The sequence below is a fragment of the Pyxicephalus adspersus genome, chromosome 4 (genome assembly GCF_032062135.1).
Source record: "Pyxicephalus adspersus chromosome 4, UCB_Pads_2.0, whole genome shotgun sequence".
Taxonomy (NCBI): domain Eukaryota; kingdom Metazoa; phylum Chordata; class Amphibia; order Anura; family Pyxicephalidae; genus Pyxicephalus; species Pyxicephalus adspersus.
In genome coordinates, this window is record NC_092861.1 from 12,814,666 (window position 1) to 12,836,235 (window position 21,570).

A 21,570-nucleotide genomic window follows, 5' to 3' on the forward strand; every position below is an offset into this window, starting at 1 on the left:
ATTATTTTCTTGTCTTGTCTAAAATTGTCTCTCCACTTTTTTCATTATGGAGTACTGAGTGTAGATTAATGAAAAAAAAATGACATAATAAAATTGAAGGGGGTCTAAATATATTATGAAACCACTGTATATAAGAAAGTAGGATTGTCACCCACTCCACTTGAACATAACATAATATTACTGATAGTGGAAAAGATAAAAAAAGATCCCCGGGACTGACAAGTATTGTTTTACACTTATTGACATGACAAAACAATTTCAATGATATATTGAAAAGACTAAAATAAATCGAATAGAGAATAGGGATGAGTAAATCTGCCTGCGTGCAAACTTTGTGGCAAACCCAATAAAGTTTATAACAATTTTGTCGTTCAATGTTGGCAATTGTAGGGCCACTAATTTAGCTATTGCCATATTTGCCGTATTTCTTCCTACGTGGAATTGTCAGCTCTTCCTAACAATTCCAAAGCACCATGAGAATATAGCTGCTGTGAGCTCAGGTATGGTCCAAAACTTCCAACTCATTGGTTCCTATGATTCTAATTCAAGGGCCCAATTACAGCCTATATTGCATGTACAATTGTATGCTATTGCTTTAAAGGTGCTAGCTGACATCTTTGCAGTATTTTGACATGCAATAACAAAAATGTTGTAATACAAAATTCGCTGTCTATTTCATTTGTCATACAGCTATCTCACCTTCTGCATTTCAAAGTCTACACAGAGCTAAGTCAAATCAAGGGCACCCCTTGCAACATGTGTTTTATTTTTATTTATTTGATTCTTAATGGCAAACAAGAATGTAGATAGTGTTCTTTTTTCTAATATACCAGTGAGAATACTCAGGTGTTGGCAAATCTTCCAACTTAGCACATGGCTACACACACATGCTAGATGAACTATTGGGATCACCTTGGATCAATATCTAGCAATAGATCCATCCTGGTGAATTAAAAAGCAGGGACAATAAATGCACTTTTCTATGGAGAAGAGCACAGCAGGACGCGTGTTCTCACCTTTCCATAGAACTGAACAATGCTGTGTGTGTGTCTGCTCAATAATCACTGAAATTACCACATTAATTGTGCAAGACATTGGAGAAAACAACTGCTTCCCCCTTTGGATCCTAAATACTTTCATTCATTGTCTGCATCATCGGGGCTGCTGTGGAGATACTTCAGCACTAGTCAGGTGACATATGATGTTTGCAGACACATATGTTCAATGCAATATGTGTTATGTACCATCCGTTACAGAGAAATTTGTAGCAGTTAAAAAACTCCCTGCTTGTTTTCTATAGGGAGATGGACGGATAACATGGATATCTCCTGCAACCGATAATGAAACCAATGCATAGCAAGTTGCAAATGAATCAACTCCAAATTGGAAATTTTCAAATGCCATATCTCTCAAAATTCAGAATATGCTTATTGCATGTATTTTTTCCATTGCAAATTCAATAACAATGCAAGTTAATGTATCCTTTCCTGGAATTCCATTTCCATGAAAACAAAAAATGCGACATGCTGGTTCCTTCTATGTGACCCACTGGGTACTGGATAAGATGACTGGGACTGCCCCAAAGCCTAGGTCTTCTAAAAGAAGTTACCAATGGCAGTTTCCATAATGTTCTCACAGGTTTACCACTGAGTACTGATGCCATTATGAATATCACTGCCCCAGAGTCTACATCTTCTATAAAAAGTTACCAGTGGCAGTTTCTATAATCTTCTCAGAAGTTTACCACTGGGTATTGATGCCAGAATGACTGCCACAAAGCCTAAGTCCTCTATAAGAAGTTATCAATGAAAGTTTCCAATGTTCTCACAGATTTACCACTGGCTACTAATACCAGGATGAATGTGACTGCCCCAAAAGCCTACATCCTCTATAGGAAGTTACCAATGGCAGTTTTTCACAGGTTTACTGATGTGTACTGATGCCAGAATGACTGTGACTGCCCCAGAGCTTATGGCACCTTCCATATAGTTCCCACAGGTTTTCACTGGGTACTGATGCCAGGATGATTCTGACTGCCCTAAAAACAAAATGTGTTGTATAAGAGGTTAACAATGGCAGTTTCCAGTGTTCTCACAGATTTACCCCTACATACTGATGCCTGGATGACTGTGACTGCCCTAAACACAAAATGTGTTGTATAGGAGGTTACCAATGGCAGTTTTCAATGTTCTCCTAGATTTTCCTCTGCATACTGATGCCAGGATGACTGTGAGTGCCCCAGAGCTTAGGTCATCTAGAAGAAGTTATTTTCCATAATGTTCCCATATGTTTTTTACTGGGTACTGATGCCAGGATGACCCTAAATCTTACGTCTTGTAGAAGTTAACAATGACATTTTCCATAATGTACTTAGAGGTTGACCACTGGGAACTGATGAATGGACAACTGTGACTGTCCCAAAGTCCATGTCCAAGAAGGTACCAATAGCACTTTCCATAATGTTCTCCCAAATTCACTAGTAAAATGTTAACTTTATTGAAAGTAAGCAGCAGGTAAACTTTATGGTAACTACTTGGGACCCAATGTTTCTTTAGGTTTCCTCTGATACTGTTTAATTGTCTTTCTCTCAAACCTTGCCATATTTAGTACCCTGTACTGTTTACCGGTCAGGCAAACGGTGTGGTAAGAGTTTGCAGAGCAGGTGGACATGTGCAGCTGGGAAAGTTGCCATTTAGGTGTACCCATTACTTATTCCTGGTATTCACAATAGAGCCTTTACCCTTAGATACTCCTTGTAGCATTTGGCATTCGGTTGTCTATTAAACCCACTGTCTGTAATCTACTATGCATGGACAAAGCACAGGTTCACTTTAATGCACAATGTTCATGTTTAACAGTAACTTTATTGCATAATTATAAGTTAATATGTGAAGATATGTGTTACATAGTCAGTCATGACAGAAATAAAAGTTAATCTTCCAGCAAGTAAAGATGAAGTGTCAAGTATCAGTTTATGGCTAATTATCCAGTGAAGATAGGGATATCATTCGGTGTTCTTAGCAGCTATTATAATTCCTCAGATAAGAGCAAAAAAGTGGTGAACATGAACCTGATAAATCGTGCAAAGTCCGCGGTGCTCATATAAGTTGGGGGAGACAAGGAGGCCAATGTCAGTGAGTTTCCACCACTGAGCCAACATGGTGGCCCGGACGCTCCTCGTTCTCTCCTGCTTCACACTTTTCTTTGTGATTGTGGCACCTTTTACGGTAAGCATGGTTTGAGCCAAGAAGTCTTTTTTATTATTGCTAATCATTATATATAATTCATTTACATAAGACATTTGGTTTACGCATCTTGTATCAAAAGTTTTTAGAAATGTTAAGTTCTTAAGACAGTCTTTGTGTAATTAGTTCAAACCAGATCTTGTTTTTTCATGCCTGAAATATTTTTTCTCTAGCAAAAAATATTGACATAGGCGTTGAGTTTATAAGACAAGCGATTATTTCTGATGAGAATAGCCAGCAGTGATTACAAAGGTCTTTAACTAAAACGTAAGATTGAAACTTTTATGCTCAACAATAAGGCTTTGTTCACACAGGCCACTGCTTGCATGAGGATAGTATAAACAACAAACTTTTCCCTATGGAAAGGGATAAAGATCATACTTGTGGCCCCGTCAATTCATGTTAGACCCTGAACAATACAGGAAATATCAAATGGGAGGACAGTTTGTTACAGATCAAGGAACCTCTGGCAACCTCTGGGGGAACGTTAGGGTTCCAATGAACCCTGGCTGAGAATGATGAACCATTAGAAGAGCAAAATGATAGAGCAATATTTATAGAAGATTGACAGACATTCAGAGTGGATCCATGAAGAGCCCACATTCCCAGACTCTAATTGTAGCATATGGCAGTCACTTGTCTATTCAACTCACTACCTAAACAAATGCAGTTTCTGTCAATCATGGACTAATGCCAAAATGGTTGGAGATGGCTGGAGGCTGTTAACATCCGGTTGTGAAATGGTTACAGCACTGTTTGACAATCATTTGAGTGAACAAACCCTAATGGAGAGTGAAACCAAGTTCTATTTAAACAATAACAATGACATCCTATAATTACTATACATCAATTATTTACATCAATGTTTGCACGACATGATAATTACAAGCTTGATTGTTAGCATTTAGGGGACATTGGACTGTACATGGGAGACCCCAGATCTGTTCAGCATATTAGTAGTAATTATTCTACTATTTGTTTCCATTAATAAATCATTTTAATGTAATTTTCTTTCCCCAGATAAATCACCAAGAAAATGTCCCAGGTAAGAGAAAAAATGTGGAAACATAAATTTGTAAGCTAGTTGTATTCATGCTGTCTCACTGAACTTGGGTATTCATATTGTATACATATGAGTAATGTTATTCTCTTCTATCCCTTTTAATTTCTATTCATGTAGGTACCACTAAAAGGGTATAGTGATCTTTATTATTATGTAGTATTATGATAGCACATTGTGCATTAAGTTAGCACATTGATTTTGATTGGGCTGCAACACACCAAAAATAGAAACCTTTTATTACCAATGCAGCAGCAGCATAGCATACAGATATATCTGTGACTTATAGTGTGCCAAAAGGCATACATACTGAGTTTCACTGTCAGTGTGTAATTGGGTGCCATTGTACAATGTATCAAGAATTTAATGATTAAAAGCATCACTTTTTAGTTTTGTATTGTTATAAAGCCTTCATTTAAAATGACACCCCAAAGAACAAGTACAGAAGAGGGCGATGACCGCTCATCACAATACACATGCCAATGGGCTCTATTTATAAAGCAGGGAATCTGAAATTCGCTCAAACATTCCCTTGTAGAAGATCAATTACTACAACTGAAACACATGGACCTGGAAGATTCTCCAAAAGGGAATGTTTGAAGGAATGTCTCATTCCCTGCTTTATAAATAAATCCTCATGTGAGTGTTTTTGACATTGGGATGCCTTGACAGCCCATTTAAATTAATCACAACATAATTTATTAATCTCAAAGAAACAATAAAGTGGAAAACTTCAGCTCTTCCAATATGTTCAAAACCCCTGCCCAACAGATGCAAAGGGAAATAAAATAGGAATCTCTCTATACTTCTTCAATAGTTGTCACCAGAACAGGTTTCCTCACTGTAAGATTTCCTTTGCTGATATTCTGCTCTCATGACAATGTTACATTCCTTCTCTCTAAAATGTTAGGTTCTCCATTTTTTCTGTTTTGGTGACAATGGCCAAATACAAATAAAGAGGTAATTCTCCAATTGGGACAGAAAAGCAAGAGATGCTTGGGTTTTATTAAGTATATGCATTTATTTTAAGTATCTATTAATGCTCAGTAGCCCAGCATTACTTTTGTCTTTGAAAGTAATATAAAAGTAACTCCTGCCATGAAATGTCCACCAGTACAGCAAATTTGGATTTCTGGGAAGGTCTTGTATGATCAAAGAAAACAGAACACCTCAAGGATGATGGGAATCAATGTTTTCGGACAGTTGTATATTAATGGCTACAATGGCTTCAATCTTTCTGTGAAAGTTTAATTTGTAATTTCTTTTTATCCTTTTTACAGATCATGAAGAAGCTGGAGAATTCAAAGACATTCCTGACCTAAATATCGGTAAATACCAATTCCAATAAGGATAAACCGAACAGCAGGCACACAGATAATTACATTGGTGAAATATATATATGGAGCCATTTGTCTGCCAAAGGGTTTTATCTCTATCCAACCAGTCCTGAGATTAAATCTATGTACACACGTCAAACTTTTCTCGCCCAATAATCGGCCCAGGGTGGATATCGGGCGAGAATCTGGCGTGTGTACAACCTGCGACGTTCATCGTCTGTTGATCCGTCCTGGCGGATTCACGGACGATGAACGACGAGCGATCCTAATGCAAGGGAAGGGGGAGAGTGCGCAGCAGGGTGCTGCTCTGTCGTTCTCCCTCTCCCCTCTCCATAGAGCAGAACGGTGCTGCTACAACACGGTAACGGTATGTACAGCACTCGTTCATGCATCGTCCGGCTCTTATCGTTGGAAAGGATTGTGAAAGATCCTTTCCAACGACAAGAATTGCACGTGTGTACGCGGCTTTACACTGTGTACAGACATCTATTGTGATTGTTTTCAGTGACAGCAGAACAAATGATCACCGTACATAAAACATTGTTCTGTTCCATGAAGAGGGAGGGGGGGGGGGGAGAACAAGTGGGAGACACCATGCTGTGCTCTCTTCCATAGGAAATAACAACAATTGTCCCCGCTCGGTTGTTTTAGTGATCCATCATGGTGCATGCAAGGAGAAATGAAAAAAATGTCCCCAAGGTAAGGGAAGCTCACATATATGGGAGCAGTGTATGTGCTTAAGGGTTTGTGTCTCTATCCATGGTGGATTACCTAAAAAATTTGGGGGACCATTAAAGGCATGCTAGATTTTAGCCCAAAATGATAATGATCATTCATATCAAGGGACACACGGTTCTACCCTCAGTACAGCCCTAGAAAGTGGACCTGATCTTTCTCTTCTGCAGTTTTGCTTTTAATTACAGGTGACCTTCCCACCTTCTCTCTGTGACTGGACAAGGAAATGAGAAACAGTTAATGAGCTCATCTTGCTGCCATTTTGCTGTCAGTATGTCCCTTGTCAGTATATGAGAACTGAACCACAGATGGGCTCCTTGTACTACTTCTACCACTCCATGTTTGAACTAAAAAATCCATTTAGGATGTGTAAATGAATACAGAGATGTGCTTATCTATCTCCTAGATTGGCTAGGAGTTCAGCTTTAAGGAGAGATTTCTGCATTTGCACAGCATAGAAGCTGATCATGATTTAATCCTTACCATTCTAACACAATTTTCAGTCTAATGTTATCATAACAACACACATTTATAGCACGGTACTATAATACTAGTTTGCAAGTTTGAAAGTCTATTACTTACTGTTCTTTGTGTTTTATTTTGATACCAGGTCAGAAGCTCTTCCAGGGTGACATCATGCTTCCAGTGAGTATTGACTTTATGGATGGGAAAGCCTGAGGTCAATGGCTGTAAATGGTGTCTAGTAGGCTGGACTGATAAAATCAAACTATTATCACACAGGGAAAATATTTATGTTTTAAAATCACATCTCTGAACCTACAGGAAATCTTCAGTGCAAACTTTTGTTTTGCCCATGCAATGCAAAGGAAAAGGTTGGCTTTAATGCTCCCTTCCCCTGCAACATATAGCAGTCAGCTGTTTGGATTAAAGAACATACCAAGTACATCACTTTGTACCAGAGCCGGTGCTTGGAGGTTTGCAAGTGGTGTCATACGAGTGACTCTTTGGCCCTGTGTAAGCCCTGACTAGCACAGCTTGGAGCTTACACCGAGCTATACTTCTCCACTGCTATGGCCGAACAGGAAATGTTCTGCTGGGGATAGTCAATAAACAGAACCTGTTGCTTTGATGTGCATGGTAAAGGCAAAGCACCCCTAGCTACATATCCAAACACACAAAAAAATCTTTGTAAATCTAAATATTTGTACCCCAAAAGAGGGGTCCTCAATATTTGCAGAGCAAATATTCAATTTTTGGAGCACTTGTTGGGCAGGGGTGACACTTTGTGGACTGAATGACTCTTATATTAAAGTTGCCTAGGCACTGGTGCATAGATCATATTAAACCAAGTTTATTGTTTCCTTCCAGAGAGAGAGGAATGCTCTGCGTAATGATTCCTATCGGTGGAAATTTCCCATTCCATATATTCTGGCTGATAACCTGGGTAATCCCTCTTTTTTTTTTATTGCTAATCTCACTAATCTGTCTTTACTATCTACCCAGTATAAACATTGATATACACAATCTGGGGTGAATTTATAAAAAGACCCCTTGGAGAGCTGGGGGTGTCACTACTGTGCCTCTCACTGTTCATATTTTCTTCTTTCAGATCTGAATGCTAAGGGTGCTATTCTCAAATCTTTTGAGATGTTTCGCCTGAAGTCTTGTGTAGATTTTAAACCCTATGATGGAGAACCCACATTTCTTCATTTCCAGAAATTTGGAGGGTGAGTCACCAAACCAGCCAAACCCCCTTTGACCTAATAACTCATTACCCTTATTCACTCTTTAAATAATGCTGAATCTTTCCATCTCCATTTTCCTTAATTATACAGGTAGTTCCTGGGTTACATACGAGATAGGGACTCTAGGTTTGTTCTTAACTTGAATTTGTTTGTAAATCGGAACAGGTACATTATTTTAATAAATGCAATTAGGACAGATGTTTGTCCCAACATATTATTAGGCAGCGTGGTGTCAGTTACTGTATAAAATCCTCACTGTGAGTTAATCACAAACAAAGCAAACAAAAAAAAGAAAACTTTATGGAGCCTAGACATTCATTAACTTCTGGAGCAAGCTGTGCTTTGGAAAACAAAAAGAAACAACTGCAGAAATTGTCTTGGTAAAAAAAGTTACAAGAGGTTACAAAAGAGCTCAGTCTCAGCTGTGTTTAGCAAAAGATTTCTTCTGCAAGTCATGCGAACCACCCCCCTGACCCCATCAAGCCTTCGTCCTGCACACGATTGAGCAGGGAAGCCTATTTGTATCTAGAAGTTGTCCGTATGTCGGATGTCCTTAACTCAGGGACTACCTGTACTCTAAGGTAGCCATTCTTATCCAGGATTCCGTTGTACCTCCTAGATCAGAGGTTGCCAACTGGTGGTCCGTGGACCACTGGTGGTAGGCGAGAAAATTTTGGTGGTCTGCACCCCCGAGCGGGGTCAGTAGAAGGACCCCGCTGGGGGGACACACTGGCCAGAGCCATGGATCATGTCCCCCGTACAGTTCCCAGGCCCGGGGAAGTGGGCTGGCTGTGTCTCTGGACACAACCCGCCCACTCTCCCATTGTAGGCTCATATTTGTCGTAATGATGTCACTTTGGGGAAGGTTTCTCCCCCTTTGAGTGACACCTGGCTCCCCGCACATGCGTGGTCGGGAGCTGGTGATTTTAGTGGTCCACGGGACCAAAAAAGGTTGACGTCCACTGTCTTAGATTGTAAGCTTTTTGGGGCAGGGTGCTCTCCTCCTCCTGTGTCACTGTCTGTATCTGTCTGTCTGTCATATCAGACAAACCAGTCCTCATGGAAAAGGCCAAGGTTGTTAGTTCAGGTTTCCAAGTGGATTTCCTATTGCCAGTCCAGACATTCCCTATACCATATTTGCATAGTTAGTGACTTGATATTTTTCACATGTGAATTGTGAATGATTGTTTTCTCTAGATGCTGGTCCTACGTTGGTGACTTTGGAGTTGGTCAGAATCTTTCTATTGGAAGTGGATGTGACCATAAGGCCATTATTGAACACGAGATCCTACATGCATTGGGATTCTACCATGAACAGTCCAGAACCGATCGTGATGACTACGTCCAAATCTGGTGGGATGAAATCACTTCAGGTCAGTTATGTATAATACTAGGATAAAAAACTTTTAAAGGGCAACTATCCACCCCGCACATTATAGATGATGTAAAAATATTAATATAATGCTCACAACTGTATCTCTCCCAGTTAGAACCCAATTTTGTTTTTGTTTTTTGAAATGCCTGGATTTTGGGGGTCTATAGAGTCCATACACATAGCCAACAGTGGGCCCTCATGCAGGACTGACTTGGGACATTCGGCCCCTCTCTAACATCCATACCTCACTCTGCTCCCAAGTCCAGCCCGCCTCCACCCCAATTGCCCCATCCATACCACATAACACAGAAGCACAACTGGAAATAGAAAAAGTCCAATTATCCTACCCGTCTAGATGTCCTTCTGGTGGCTGTTCGCAGGTGTAATAAAGCAGTACCAAGCACAGAAACAAAGGTATCTGTGCTTGGCTGCATTGCATGGTTCCCTGTTAGTGTGGCTGGAGAGATATTTTTGCAAGTTCAATGTCTCCAGGCATGAGCTCACCTGCCATCAATTATTGCCCCAGGTCTGGCCCTGGCTGTGGAGGCCTCTGTTAGCTATGGAGGGCTGTTGTGCAGTAGAACATCTTGCACCTCCTTATGTCAGACAGCTTCCTGAATGAAAGCTCTACCTATTTTAGGTCGGGATAGTTTTTATATTCTCTAACAGAGGGGAGTTTTACTGAGCTAGCAAATCACTGCAGAATTTACAAGTTTTTCTAATATAATGGCTTGTTAGTGGAGATGTTGTTTACGTGAATTCTTATCATAGTGTTCATATAAATTGTTCACATACAGTACTTCCATGGTATCTTCCCCTGGGGGCCATATGTTTGCCTTAACCATAAGAAAAAATTATTATTACTACACCTATAATATTATATCTAAACCACATTTGTAGTGTACTGGCCATGCTGACATCATTAGGCATACATGACCCCCAGATACAATAAAACAGCACTTCTTTCATTTAACATGTTTGATATTCTGGTGTCTGCTTTTACAGGGATGGAACACAACTTCAACGTATACGATGACAAGTTCATCACCGATCTGAACACTCCATACGACTATGAATCTGTTATGCATTACGGCCCTTTCTCCTTCAACAAGAATGAAAGTGTCCCAACCATTACTGCCAAAATTCCAGCCTTTAATAGCATCATAGGACAACGCTTGGACTTTTCACTGATTGACCTGGAGCGTCTCAACCGCATGTACAATTGCAGTACGTAATAATAGCATATACCAAAAATTTGTATACCCAGATTGTTTGAGTCGGGTCGTAGTTACCATGAGGATCTTGTGGAGTTGTAAAAGGGGGTTGTATAGAGTACCATCGAGCAAGAACATTGCAGTTACATTTTCCTAATATCTTCCTTATGTCAAGATTTGTAAATAAATCCAACCATACCAAAACTGTGGCTTAAGAGGGCAAGTGTCTTCTAAAAAGAGTCAAAAGAGACTTAGTTAATGCTCTTCTGCCTCTTATATGGACTGTAGGGCTAAATGATAGTTGTGCACATATAGCAGAGGGAATGCAGAATTGAGAAAAGCATTTAAGCTTTAACTTGGCTTTACAAATTGAGTTTGAATTTCAAGCAGAACTAACAAATAGGCAAAAAAGGTGACCAGTCAGGTCCTTTGCTGAAGAAGAAACAATTCCCCATATGCAAAAAATAAACTTGCCTGCCTGATCAAGTTTTTCAAAAATAGACTCACTAGTCCTCGCTCCATATAATTATTTTATGGTATTACATTAGTGATATTCATCTTTATGAACTGACAATAAAAATAACTCTATGTTAAATGAACCTGTTGCCAATTATATTTTAATACAGGTATACAAAGTGTTATTCCTAAAATACAGAATTAATTCTAGGTAACTTGACTTGTTTCCTCACAGGTGCCCCACTCATTCTCCTGGATCAGTGCTCCTTTGAATTCATCAACATCTGCGGAATGGTCCAGGGAACCACAGATGATGCAGACTGGGTCCATGAACTTAGCGTTCCTGGATCTTCTGAAGATCACACCTTGGCCGGACGTTGCAGAGGTAATAGATTTCAGTAGAAAAATGCTGACTCCACAATATGTGACCCAAAAGAGTGCAATACATGTACAAAGGCCACGTGTTATGGTTTAACAGCAGGCATAAACACGCATTCCACATCTTGTCAAGAGTCAATTGCCTCGTTTGATCCGGTTAGATAATCAGGACAGAGAATGGACTATGAATTACCCCCAAATACAGTCTAAGTTTGTTTACATTGCTGGTATTTCAAAATGAACTATGAACTTGTCAGTAAAATATTGCACATGAGAGATAATACTCCAGAAAGAGATAAGTGTTTAAGTTTTGCTTAGTTAAAGCTAAACAAAATCAAGATATAAACTAAAATATATTATTACATTTCTGTTCAAAAATGCATCAATAAAAGTTTTTTAGTAAAATCCTGACATACCGGTAGTTATTAGTCACTTGAAATACCCTGTGCAGAAGATCTCAGATTGGCGGAGAAAAGGTTCTACAGGGCGTCAATCAGTTTAATTGAACTGGTTGAGTGAACAAGGGACATGCTTATAGTGGGTGAGATGAGTTAATTAGTCTACTGCTTGTACTTTTATTGTACGATCACAAGCTGGGGCAGGAACAAGACCTGTAAGTGTTAGCTGACTGCAAATGAGACAATTTAGTTCCTTGATTCTGCAGGACAGGGCTGTGTTGTGTAGCAGAGACGTGTAAATCTGTTAGGTGTCTGTTTTACAATTGGCAATAGTTGAGTTCTGGGAACTATTACTGCACTATATATACTACCAATAGCGCTGTTTGCAGGTAACTAATATGTTATAGCTAACAAATGCAGTTTATTTACCCACGAAGAAATCTATTGCAATAATGACATCCAACACCTACATTAGGAAATCAGGGGTGGTTGAAACACAATCAAGTCTTAAAACAATTTGAATCATCAAAAAGATCTAAAAACTTTTCAGATTCATATTAGGAATGAGCAAGAATGCCTCTTGCATTCTCTCGAACAAAATCCTTGAACTTCCGAAATTTTAGAAGATTGAGGAAATTATAACAGGACGATTCACAAGATTCCACTGGAATCCTCCTGTTTGCGATCCCCGGGGCAGTAGAGGTTAATTAACCTCTAGTGCCCTGCGATGGCACACTGTTCTCAATGAATGCAGCCGTGGCCACATTCATTGAGAACATCCCTGGGCACTGAATGTTAATTACCCTTTAGTGCCCCGTGATCGCAGTGGATTCTCAGGACTGCAATCATTTTTGCAGCTTTGGGGATCCTGTTTTACGATCCCAGACACTAGAGGTTAAATGAGGACAAGAATCCCCATTCAAAACCTCTAGGCGCTGCATTCATTGATTAGTGCAGCCTGCAATCTTTTTTTTTTTTAAATTCGAGCTTGATTGGTGAGTTTACACCGGCTGTTCTCGTGTAAGCGAGAACGTCAAATTCACTGCGAGATCGAGTTTTAAAAACTCACTCGCTCATCCCTAATTTATTGGTCTGATAACATTGCACACAGATGTGTAATATGCAGCTTTTTTTGTATACACAAAATGAGGTATGCAATTTTGATCTTGAATATATTTATTATTGTGTCTATTCAATTTGTTGTTCTTATGATCAGTCTGCTGCTGATTTCCCTTCAATCTGAAGATTATTTCCAAGCACAACCATTCTTCCCCCACCTGAATGAGCCTTCAGATCCAGTTCAGATTCAATCTTTTTATCATATTGGAAGAAAAAGTTGGCCTATGAGTAGTAAGCCTTAGATTTTATTTATGGATATTTAAATAGACTATTCATCATTATTAGGAAATAAACAAGCGGCCACCTTTATAACTTTGTGAGATGATTACACTCTGAAGTTGGCTGCTTCAAACCTTGTGCGCATTTTACTATTTCTTGTTTACTGTATAAATCATTATTGAAGAATGACAAGTATCTGATGTTTATTAGCTTTTAGATGTCTCTGATTACTTGAGTACGCTGTGATGGTTATGAGTACTCTGTAATGCATTTTTACACGCTTCTTCCTGCAGATGCTGGTTATTTCATGTCCTTTAACACCTTTGGAGGAGAAGTTGGAAAAACAGCTCTCCTGGAGTCCAGAATCCTTTATCCTAAGAGGACGGAGCAATGTCTGCAATTTTCCTACAAGATGAATGGCAGCCCAAAGGACAAACTCTCCATCTGGCTTCGCCTTGATGATAACACTGGGACGGTCAGAAGATTGAGGAAGGTTAAGACAATTTTAGGTATGTATTTAGTGTGTGTTTTATGTGACCAAGAGGGGCAAGGAGGGATCTAGGGGTACAAGAAGCCCCACACAGACATCAAGTAAAAGTTAGATTCCCTGGATCCTTTCCAGCAACACTAGAATGAACGAACGCTGTACAGCTATAGCATTGTGCCTTTCTGTTCAATAGAGAAGCAAGGGAGGACAAGCAGCACCCAACTATTTTCTCCTCTTTAAGAAAGCACAATTTAAATAAATCCGAGATGAGCATGACCGTTCAGCTGGAGCCACAACTATCCGACATATGTACATAGCTTTAGGGTGGGATTAGTGTGACCATCATTGCCTTGCACATTAGGATGTTCCAGAGATTAACTGCCGGGTAAATAACCCTTTCATATACTAGTGGAAATCACCTTTTTTCATACTTGGTTGATGTTTGAATAAGAAATAAAGGGTAATTTCTCGAACTAGAACATAGACCGCAGTAAAAAATTTTTAGATGGATAAGAATGAACTAGAACCCATTTCGGGTTCTGCAGTAAAGCATCCACAATGTTCTTGGTAGTCAGTTCCTATGTGATCTGGCTTGGATAGGCTTTGGATTGCACAAGGGAGTTCAGATATTGTGTAAAAAATGCTGAAAAAAACTTTCACTTTAATGTTCCGATCACACTCTAGCCTATTCATTATGGCCAGGAACAATGATGAACCTGTAATTGCAGAACATTTCAGTTCTCATAATAAAAAAGGCAACAGAGAGAATGGTATAAGATTGTTTTAGGTTAATGTACCTTTTGCTTTTGAAAGCACGCTTTAAATTAGCCATATAAGTGGTTATGATAAAGAAGAACTATACCATTTTTGTAGTTTTCTTTTTAACACTTTGTCAGTAGTACATACACGTCTTTACAATATTCCTAATCCTAAACATTTCCTTGATGGAATACACAATATTCTTTTATTGTATTCAGAAGGTGTGAGTTTTTCAGGTATATTGAGTCTTTTAGTTGATTTTAGCTAGTGTTTTCATATATATTTTTTGCATGTCGTTATACGTAAAATCGTTATATATTTTCTGTAACATCTTTATTTTGCAGACATTTAGGGAAAATGAAATCTCTCAAATCTCCTTATTCCTGACAAATACCAACAGGCCAGCAGCAGCTGCTCTTTTGCAACTCTTCTCTCTCTATATATATTAGACTTCACACATAGGGCCTGATTAATTAAATCTATCCAAGGCTGGAGAGGATACACTTTCTTCAGTGAAGCTGGGTGATCCAGCAAACCTGGAATAGATATGGTCCTGGATTCAAAAAATTTGCTAGTAAATAGCAAATGGCAAATAGCAGGTTTACTGGATCACCCAGCTTCACTGAAGAAAGTGTATCCTCTACAGCCTTGGAGAGCTATAATAATTTAGGCCCATAGAGTCTGATTTAATAAAGCTCTCCAAGACCAGACAAGGTAGACAATCATGGGAGAACCTCCGTGATCCAGAAAACTCGCAATAGATCTGGTGCAAGATTAAAAACATTTGCCAGCTAATAGCAAATGATGTTTGAGAAACGGAGAAACCGATTCCAGCTAGATCATTATCCCATGATATTCTATCTTCTTGAAGAGCTTTGATAAATCAGCCCCATAGCTATATAAAACATAGACACAGCAGGGTTGTTTTGTTAAGGGAATATAGGCTGTTGACATAGCAGAGAGGGATATTTTACTTTGCATAGTAAGTGAAATGAAGCTCCTTCTGGAATATTATTTATATAGTACAGTATAGTATAGTGATCTAAAAATATTCTGGAACAAAATAAAGAACATATAGCATCTGCAAAACACTAATATATACATATATATATATATATATATATATATAAATAATTATCATTTAATCATACATCACACCATCTTGATTTAATAAATCTCCACTTTTATTTTCCACAGCTGATGGTGACCGAGACTGGAAACTGGCCCATGTGACCCTGAATGCTGATAGAAAGTTCCGATATGTTTTCCAAGGAATCCAGGGAGATTCTACAACAACCAGTGGTGGCATTATCATTGATGACATCACTCTGTCAGAACTCCCCTGTCCCAATGGTGTGTGGACCATCCGCAACTTTAGCCACATCTTTGCAAATACCACCAAAGGAGATCGTGTTGTCAGTCCATGTTTCTATACCCCTGAAGGTTATGGCTATGGTGTGAGTTTATACCCCCATGGGCAGGCTGGATCCACTTACACTGGTTACACTGGCATTTCCTTCCATCTGTGCAGCGGGGAGGATGATTCTGCTTTGGAATGGCCTGTATTGAACCATCAGTTTATTATAACTGTGTTTGACCAGGATCCTGATATTCGTCTGAGGATGTCTTCAAGCAGAAGCTTCACCACATCAACTGAACAAGTCATTCTACGTAAGTACTATAACTGGCATGTAAAACAAATACACATTCTGGACATTTGTATTTAAAGGGGGTTGTATGTATTTTGTATTGCATATTGTGACCTTCCTGCCCAAATTTATGAGACTTTACAAGGGAAATATTGCACATACATGCATACTTGCAAATCTGTTTTTACAATATATTACATATACACATATATAATATTACATATATTTATATAATCCATATGAAATGTGAATAGTTGTAGCTGTCAACAAATGAGAAAGGAGAGCGCAAGCCAGGAATGGGAGAATCCATGTTATCTTGTGCATTGTCCCCATTCCTACAAAATCACTTAATGATGGGTAAGACTGAAAACCTATGAGCAGGTTTTTACCCAAGAGCAGGGAAAGTTTTACACAAAATGGGGCCGTGGGCAAAAATAAAGTGGGAGCCACAAATGCATAAAGTTATGTCAGTTTATATACCTTGACATTCTATCAATAGGGAACCAAGATGGGAGCCCTGGTCATTTTCTCAGTGTACCCAACGCCAAAACCAGCCCTGGCCAAGAGATCATAGAGAATCCCAGGGAGTGCACTGTACCTACACAGCAGCAGTGATGAGGCATATTTAAAAAGCAATAAATTACTTTTTCCCAACATTTGCGATTGAGCAATCCCACATGGTTTGGTCACCTGACAGCAGTGAGTGGTACTAGTACCTCCCCAATTCACTCACCATGGAGCTGCCACCAGGTGAAGCTAAATGTAACTTCACCCCAGAGGCAGCGGTTTCTTGGCATGAGTAAGTGGTAAGCATACCACAACCACATGGTCAGTGTGAACATAGCCTGACTGACTTTTTCACCAGTAAATGTTTGTTGAAATTCACATGCTTTTCTTGAGTATGCTCTAGAGTTTTGCTAGTTGGGAACAAAGAAGAAACAAATGCTATGGTGGACTGCAATGCAGTGGGGGCATCTGGTTTATTGAGACCCTGAGGCTGAGTACACATGTGCAATGGTTCTCGTCTGATAGTTGGCCCGAGGCCTATATCGGACGACAATCTTGCAAGAGTACAGCGCTTGCAGTCAGAACGACTGTCCTGGTGGATCCACAGACGATGGATGACGAACGATTGTAATGGAAGTGAAGGAGAGAGAGTGCAGCGGCGTGCCGCTCCGTCATTCTCCTCCTCCCCTCTCTATAGAGCAGAATGGTGATGTATGTACAACACTCGTTCATGCATCGTGCAGTCATTTGTCCTTGGGAAGGTTTGTGAAAGATCCATTCCAATCACAATTATTGCATGTGTGTAAACAGCCTTAGTCATAAGGTCTCTTGAGTTAGATGACAGGATCAATATGTCAGGTTAGTAAAGAGAAGAATCATAAATTGAACAATGCTTAAATAACACAATGGGTCTGATTTATCCATTCTCTCAAAGACTAAGGAAGATTCACTATTATGGGAACCTGGAATAAAATTTCCTAAAACTGTTTTTCTATTGGATTGCTATTAGGCAAATGTTTTCAATCGTGGATCAGATCCATTCGAGGTTTGCTGGATCACTTAAGTGCTCCCATTACCAAAAAAAACAAAAGAAGATAACATACAAATTCTGAATGAAGTTGAACCCAGTAACTAAAGCTACGTACACATGCCTAATGCTTCTCAGAGCTGATATCAGGCGAGAATCGGGCGTTTGTACAGCGGCCGTCGTCCATCGTCCTGGCCAATCCATGGACGATGGATGATGAACGATGTAAATGCAAGGGAAGGGGGAGAGCGTGAAGTAGGGTGCCGCTTCGTCGTTCTCCCCCTTCACTCTCCATAGAGCAGAACGGTGTTGTATGTACAGCACTCGTTCATGCATCGTTCAGTCTTTTGCAGTTGGAAAGGATCGTGAAAGACCCTTTGCAACGACAATAATTGCAGATGTTTATGCCGCTTAAGTGTCGGAGTGCATCAGTGCTAACTATTCCTATAACTTGTGTTTCATTTTAACAGCTCAGAACATTTCTCGCTGGGAAAGACCCTCTAAAATTGGCACCTGGGACCCCTCCTGCAACTGCTATCGGACTACTGATTTTGGATGGTACACCTTCATAACACATTCCAATCTGCAGCGCAGAAGCTTCCTGAAAAATGACGATCTTATCCTGTTTGTGGATTTTGTAGGTAAGTTAGCTTTATACATATATATTACCACTGCATACCTGGGCAAATGATAGCACTTTATAGTCCTGTATCTGTGCATGGTATTATATTATAATGAAATCAGCATTAAAAAGAAGAATTGACTAATGCATCTTTCGTTCCTGTAGATTTGACACATCTGATAAAGACTGAAGTTCCTATTCGTACGGCTATCGAGAATTATGATGAGGTGGAAACACATGATAGGAAGAAGCGATCCCTAGAGAGCCAAGCAGAATCCATAGATAATGCTAATCAACCAATTGGAACCCAGTGTGATAACAACCCTTGTCTGAATGGTGGAGTGTGCGTGGTGGAGAGTGGCAGAGCAAGCTGCAGGTACAATACATTTATATCATTTAACTTGTCATTATTGCAACTGCAATTTATAAATATTTATGTAGCTCAGCCTGAGCTAGTCTTGTTGATATTCAAAAGTGAAAGAAAGCTTAACATTCTGCCAATGACCCTGATAAGTGGTTTTGGCCCTAAATCTTTACAGACACCAACCTTTGGAGGAACCCAATGATTCGACAGAATCCTGGATGAAAATAGCTGTAATCAGACGTTTAGGTTTGAGGGTTTACTCAGTCAGTGAAAGACTCATGAGGTTACTATTTAAATAATAGCAAATTAAGCCTTTTGATACATTGGGGTGATTTACTAAAGGAACATATTCTGATCACATTGAAAAGGGAAATATCCCATTGCAATGAATATTGTATTTAGCATAGTAAATGAAATAAAACTCTGCTGACTTTAACCATTCAATTATGTGCATGGAAAAAATCCTGTGTTTTTAGATTTTCTTGCACATGATTGGGTATTCCTTGCAAAGTGAAATATCACCACAATTACTAAACTGAATAAATTATTCCTTGGAAGATGATAAATAACCTTCATAGTTGAACATACGAAATTTCTTAAGTAAATCAGCACCACGTTATAAGAGGCTTCCCTTGTTACTCTTGTTTTTCTCAGTAAGTAGTATGGGCCATGGCATATAGTAACCTGTATATGGCAACAGATCACCAGTGAGAGCATGGCTAAGGGGCCACTTACCAAATCTTTGGAGTTGCTCCCTCACTAGTGAGAGTGGCAACATTCCAGATCAGTGAGGGAGGGATTCTGAAGCGATTCCCTGGGGTGACTCTGGCAATGTATTACCTGTATATGGTGGGTAAGGCCAAATACTTTAATGTACTGTTTTTACTGGTAGAAACCATCAGGAGATATTAACCTCCCTAGCGGTAGAAAAAAGTTGCTAAAAGCACACTTGGGGTAGGTAATCCTATGGAAGTAATAGTAAATACAACGCTTACCTGATCCGCCGGCGTTCCGTGCTGTCCACCTCCGTGATCTTCGTCTTCTTTTTTCTTCCTCCGGCTGGCTTCTGCAGCCGATGAGTCACCGTGTGAGTTCCCGGTGACGTTGGTGCGTGTGTATGTTGCCGGCAGGGCGGGCAGGGTAAGTAATTTGTATTGCATTCAATGCAAAATAACTGTATTGAATGCAATACATTGGAATTATATGTGTAAAAGCAGTAAAATATTTTCAAGAACATTTATTTTACAGTATATATATATTAGTATGAGTATACTATGTATTTTTTTAATACAATTTATAAAAAATTAAAAAAAATGTTTTTTTTAAATATATAATTTTTTAATTTATTTAATTTATTATTTTTACATGATTTTGTGTTTCAAACTTTATTATACTCGTACTATTATATTATACTGTAAAAAAAAATTTTCATGAAAAACCATGTACCGCATTTAGACATAAAACTGGAAAGAAATAAACCACTAGGGAGGTTAAAGGTCATGTTTCACATTCAGCGAATTATTTTATTTATCAATAAATGGCATGTTGTTTTACTTTATTTATGTTTTTATATTGACTGAGGCTTTTTGGTAGCATGGACATTGTTATCTGTTTCAGGTTTTGGGTTTGTTAATGAATCCTGTGCTTTTCTCTACCAGGAACTATTATGGTAAAGCATGATATTCACATATTTACTTTTATATTTATTTACTTTTTGATGTATCTTTGTAGGTGTGCATCCAGCCAGGCATTCATGTACACGGGTCAGTACTGCGAGGCGGCACAGCTTCATGGGAATGTCCTCGGTATGATGATTGGAGGAGCGGCTGGACTTATCGCTTTGACTGTTGCCATAATTGCTGTGATGGGCAGAAGATAAATTCACTGTATATATCGAAATAGAATTTTATAAAACCTGCCAAAAGAAACATCACTCATATTGAAAAATAAAGTAAATGACCCAAATGATTGCCTGGTGTTCAAAATGAAACCTATCTGCTAAACCTAAGCACTAACCCACATATAACCAATTGAGCATAATATCTGTTTTATGGAATTTTTAGACATTCCACCAGTGGGACAATGCTGTTTTTTATGGACCTATTGATATCCTTCTGCAAAGATATAAATGTTTCCTGTGAACCCAAAATGGGGAAAAATCCTGGGGTTAAATAATACCAGTCTGTCTTACCTCCAGACAATCCGCTCCAGGTTGAATGATGTAGTGTTTCCCGGCCAGGGTTCCTCCAGAGGTTACTAGGGGTTGAGCTTGAGCTGTAAGCAATTTGTGCTTCAAATCAATAGATCAATTCAAGTGACACCAGTGACATTTTTGGCTATCTGTAAGGGTGATATACTTCCCAAGGGCCGGCGATGTAAGAGACATTCTCCCAATTGATTACCATACTAATGTACTGTGACATGTGGATGCAGTAACTATAGAAGAAGTTCTCTAAAGACCTGAAAGTTATTTCAAAGGTTACTTTAAGGATCTATGTTTTGCTTTACTAGAACAACGTTGCTAATGAAAACCATCATAGGATACAGTGTGACGTGACAGACACCTTTCAGTATGGAAAAATATTTAAAGTTAAGTAAAACATCAAATATTTGCGGGGCTGCCTGGAATGGAATGACGTTTTCCATAGACTAACATTAGGGAGAATGACACTTGGCTAGAAAAAAAACAAGTTTACATAAAATGAAAGCAAACATTATCCTGGATTTAAATAAGATGTAAGGTGCACGTTTCCTGAGAAACCTGTAACACAATCCTAGCTTCTTCTTCTACCTGCTGAATCTCACACAAAGAGGTCTTAGTTGCCTAGCTGAACTTTATTTTATATTATGAACAATGCAGCAGATACATGAAGACTCTGTGTTGGTAGTGCTGGGGTATTAAGAAATCTTGAA

General features: G+C 39.1%; 1 protein-coding gene across 1 annotated transcript; it reads left to right on the plus strand.

Moving 5' to 3' along the window:
• Nucleotides 1-3,069: 3,069 nt before the first annotated feature.
• MEP1A (meprin A subunit alpha) lies at nucleotides 3,070-20,622 on the plus strand. The gene is made up of 14 exons (XM_072407432.1): nucleotides 3,070-3,227; nucleotides 4,266-4,290; nucleotides 5,586-5,633; nucleotides 6,988-7,022; nucleotides 7,707-7,782; nucleotides 7,948-8,065; nucleotides 9,281-9,456; nucleotides 10,464-10,685; nucleotides 11,364-11,513; nucleotides 13,536-13,751; nucleotides 15,686-16,159; nucleotides 18,142-18,312; nucleotides 18,459-18,669; nucleotides 20,389-20,622. Exons 1-14 carry the CDS (start codon nucleotides 3,159-3,161, stop codon nucleotides 20,534-20,536), a joined length of 2,139 nt encoding a protein of 712 aa, XP_072263533.1. The 5' UTR covers nucleotides 3,070-3,158; the 3' UTR covers nucleotides 20,537-20,622.
• The last annotated feature ends 948 nt before the right edge of the window (nucleotides 20,623-21,570 follow it).

What these genes read in the sequence shown, in the direction of transcription:
- MEP1A (XM_072407432.1), top strand. Translation starts at nt 3,159, where the DNA reads ATGGTGGCCCGGACGCTCCTCGTTCTCTCCTGCTTCACACTTTTCTTT. An exon ending in CAACCGCATGTACAATTGCA is followed by an intron (nt 10,686 to 11,363) that starts GTACGTAATAAT and finishes GTTTCCTCACAG; the next exon opens with GTGCCCCACTCATTCTCCTG. An exon ending in CCTGTTTGTGGATTTTGTAG is followed by an intron (nt 18,313 to 18,458) that starts GTAAGTTAGCTT and finishes TCGTTCCTGTAG; the next exon opens with ATTTGACACATCTGATAAAG.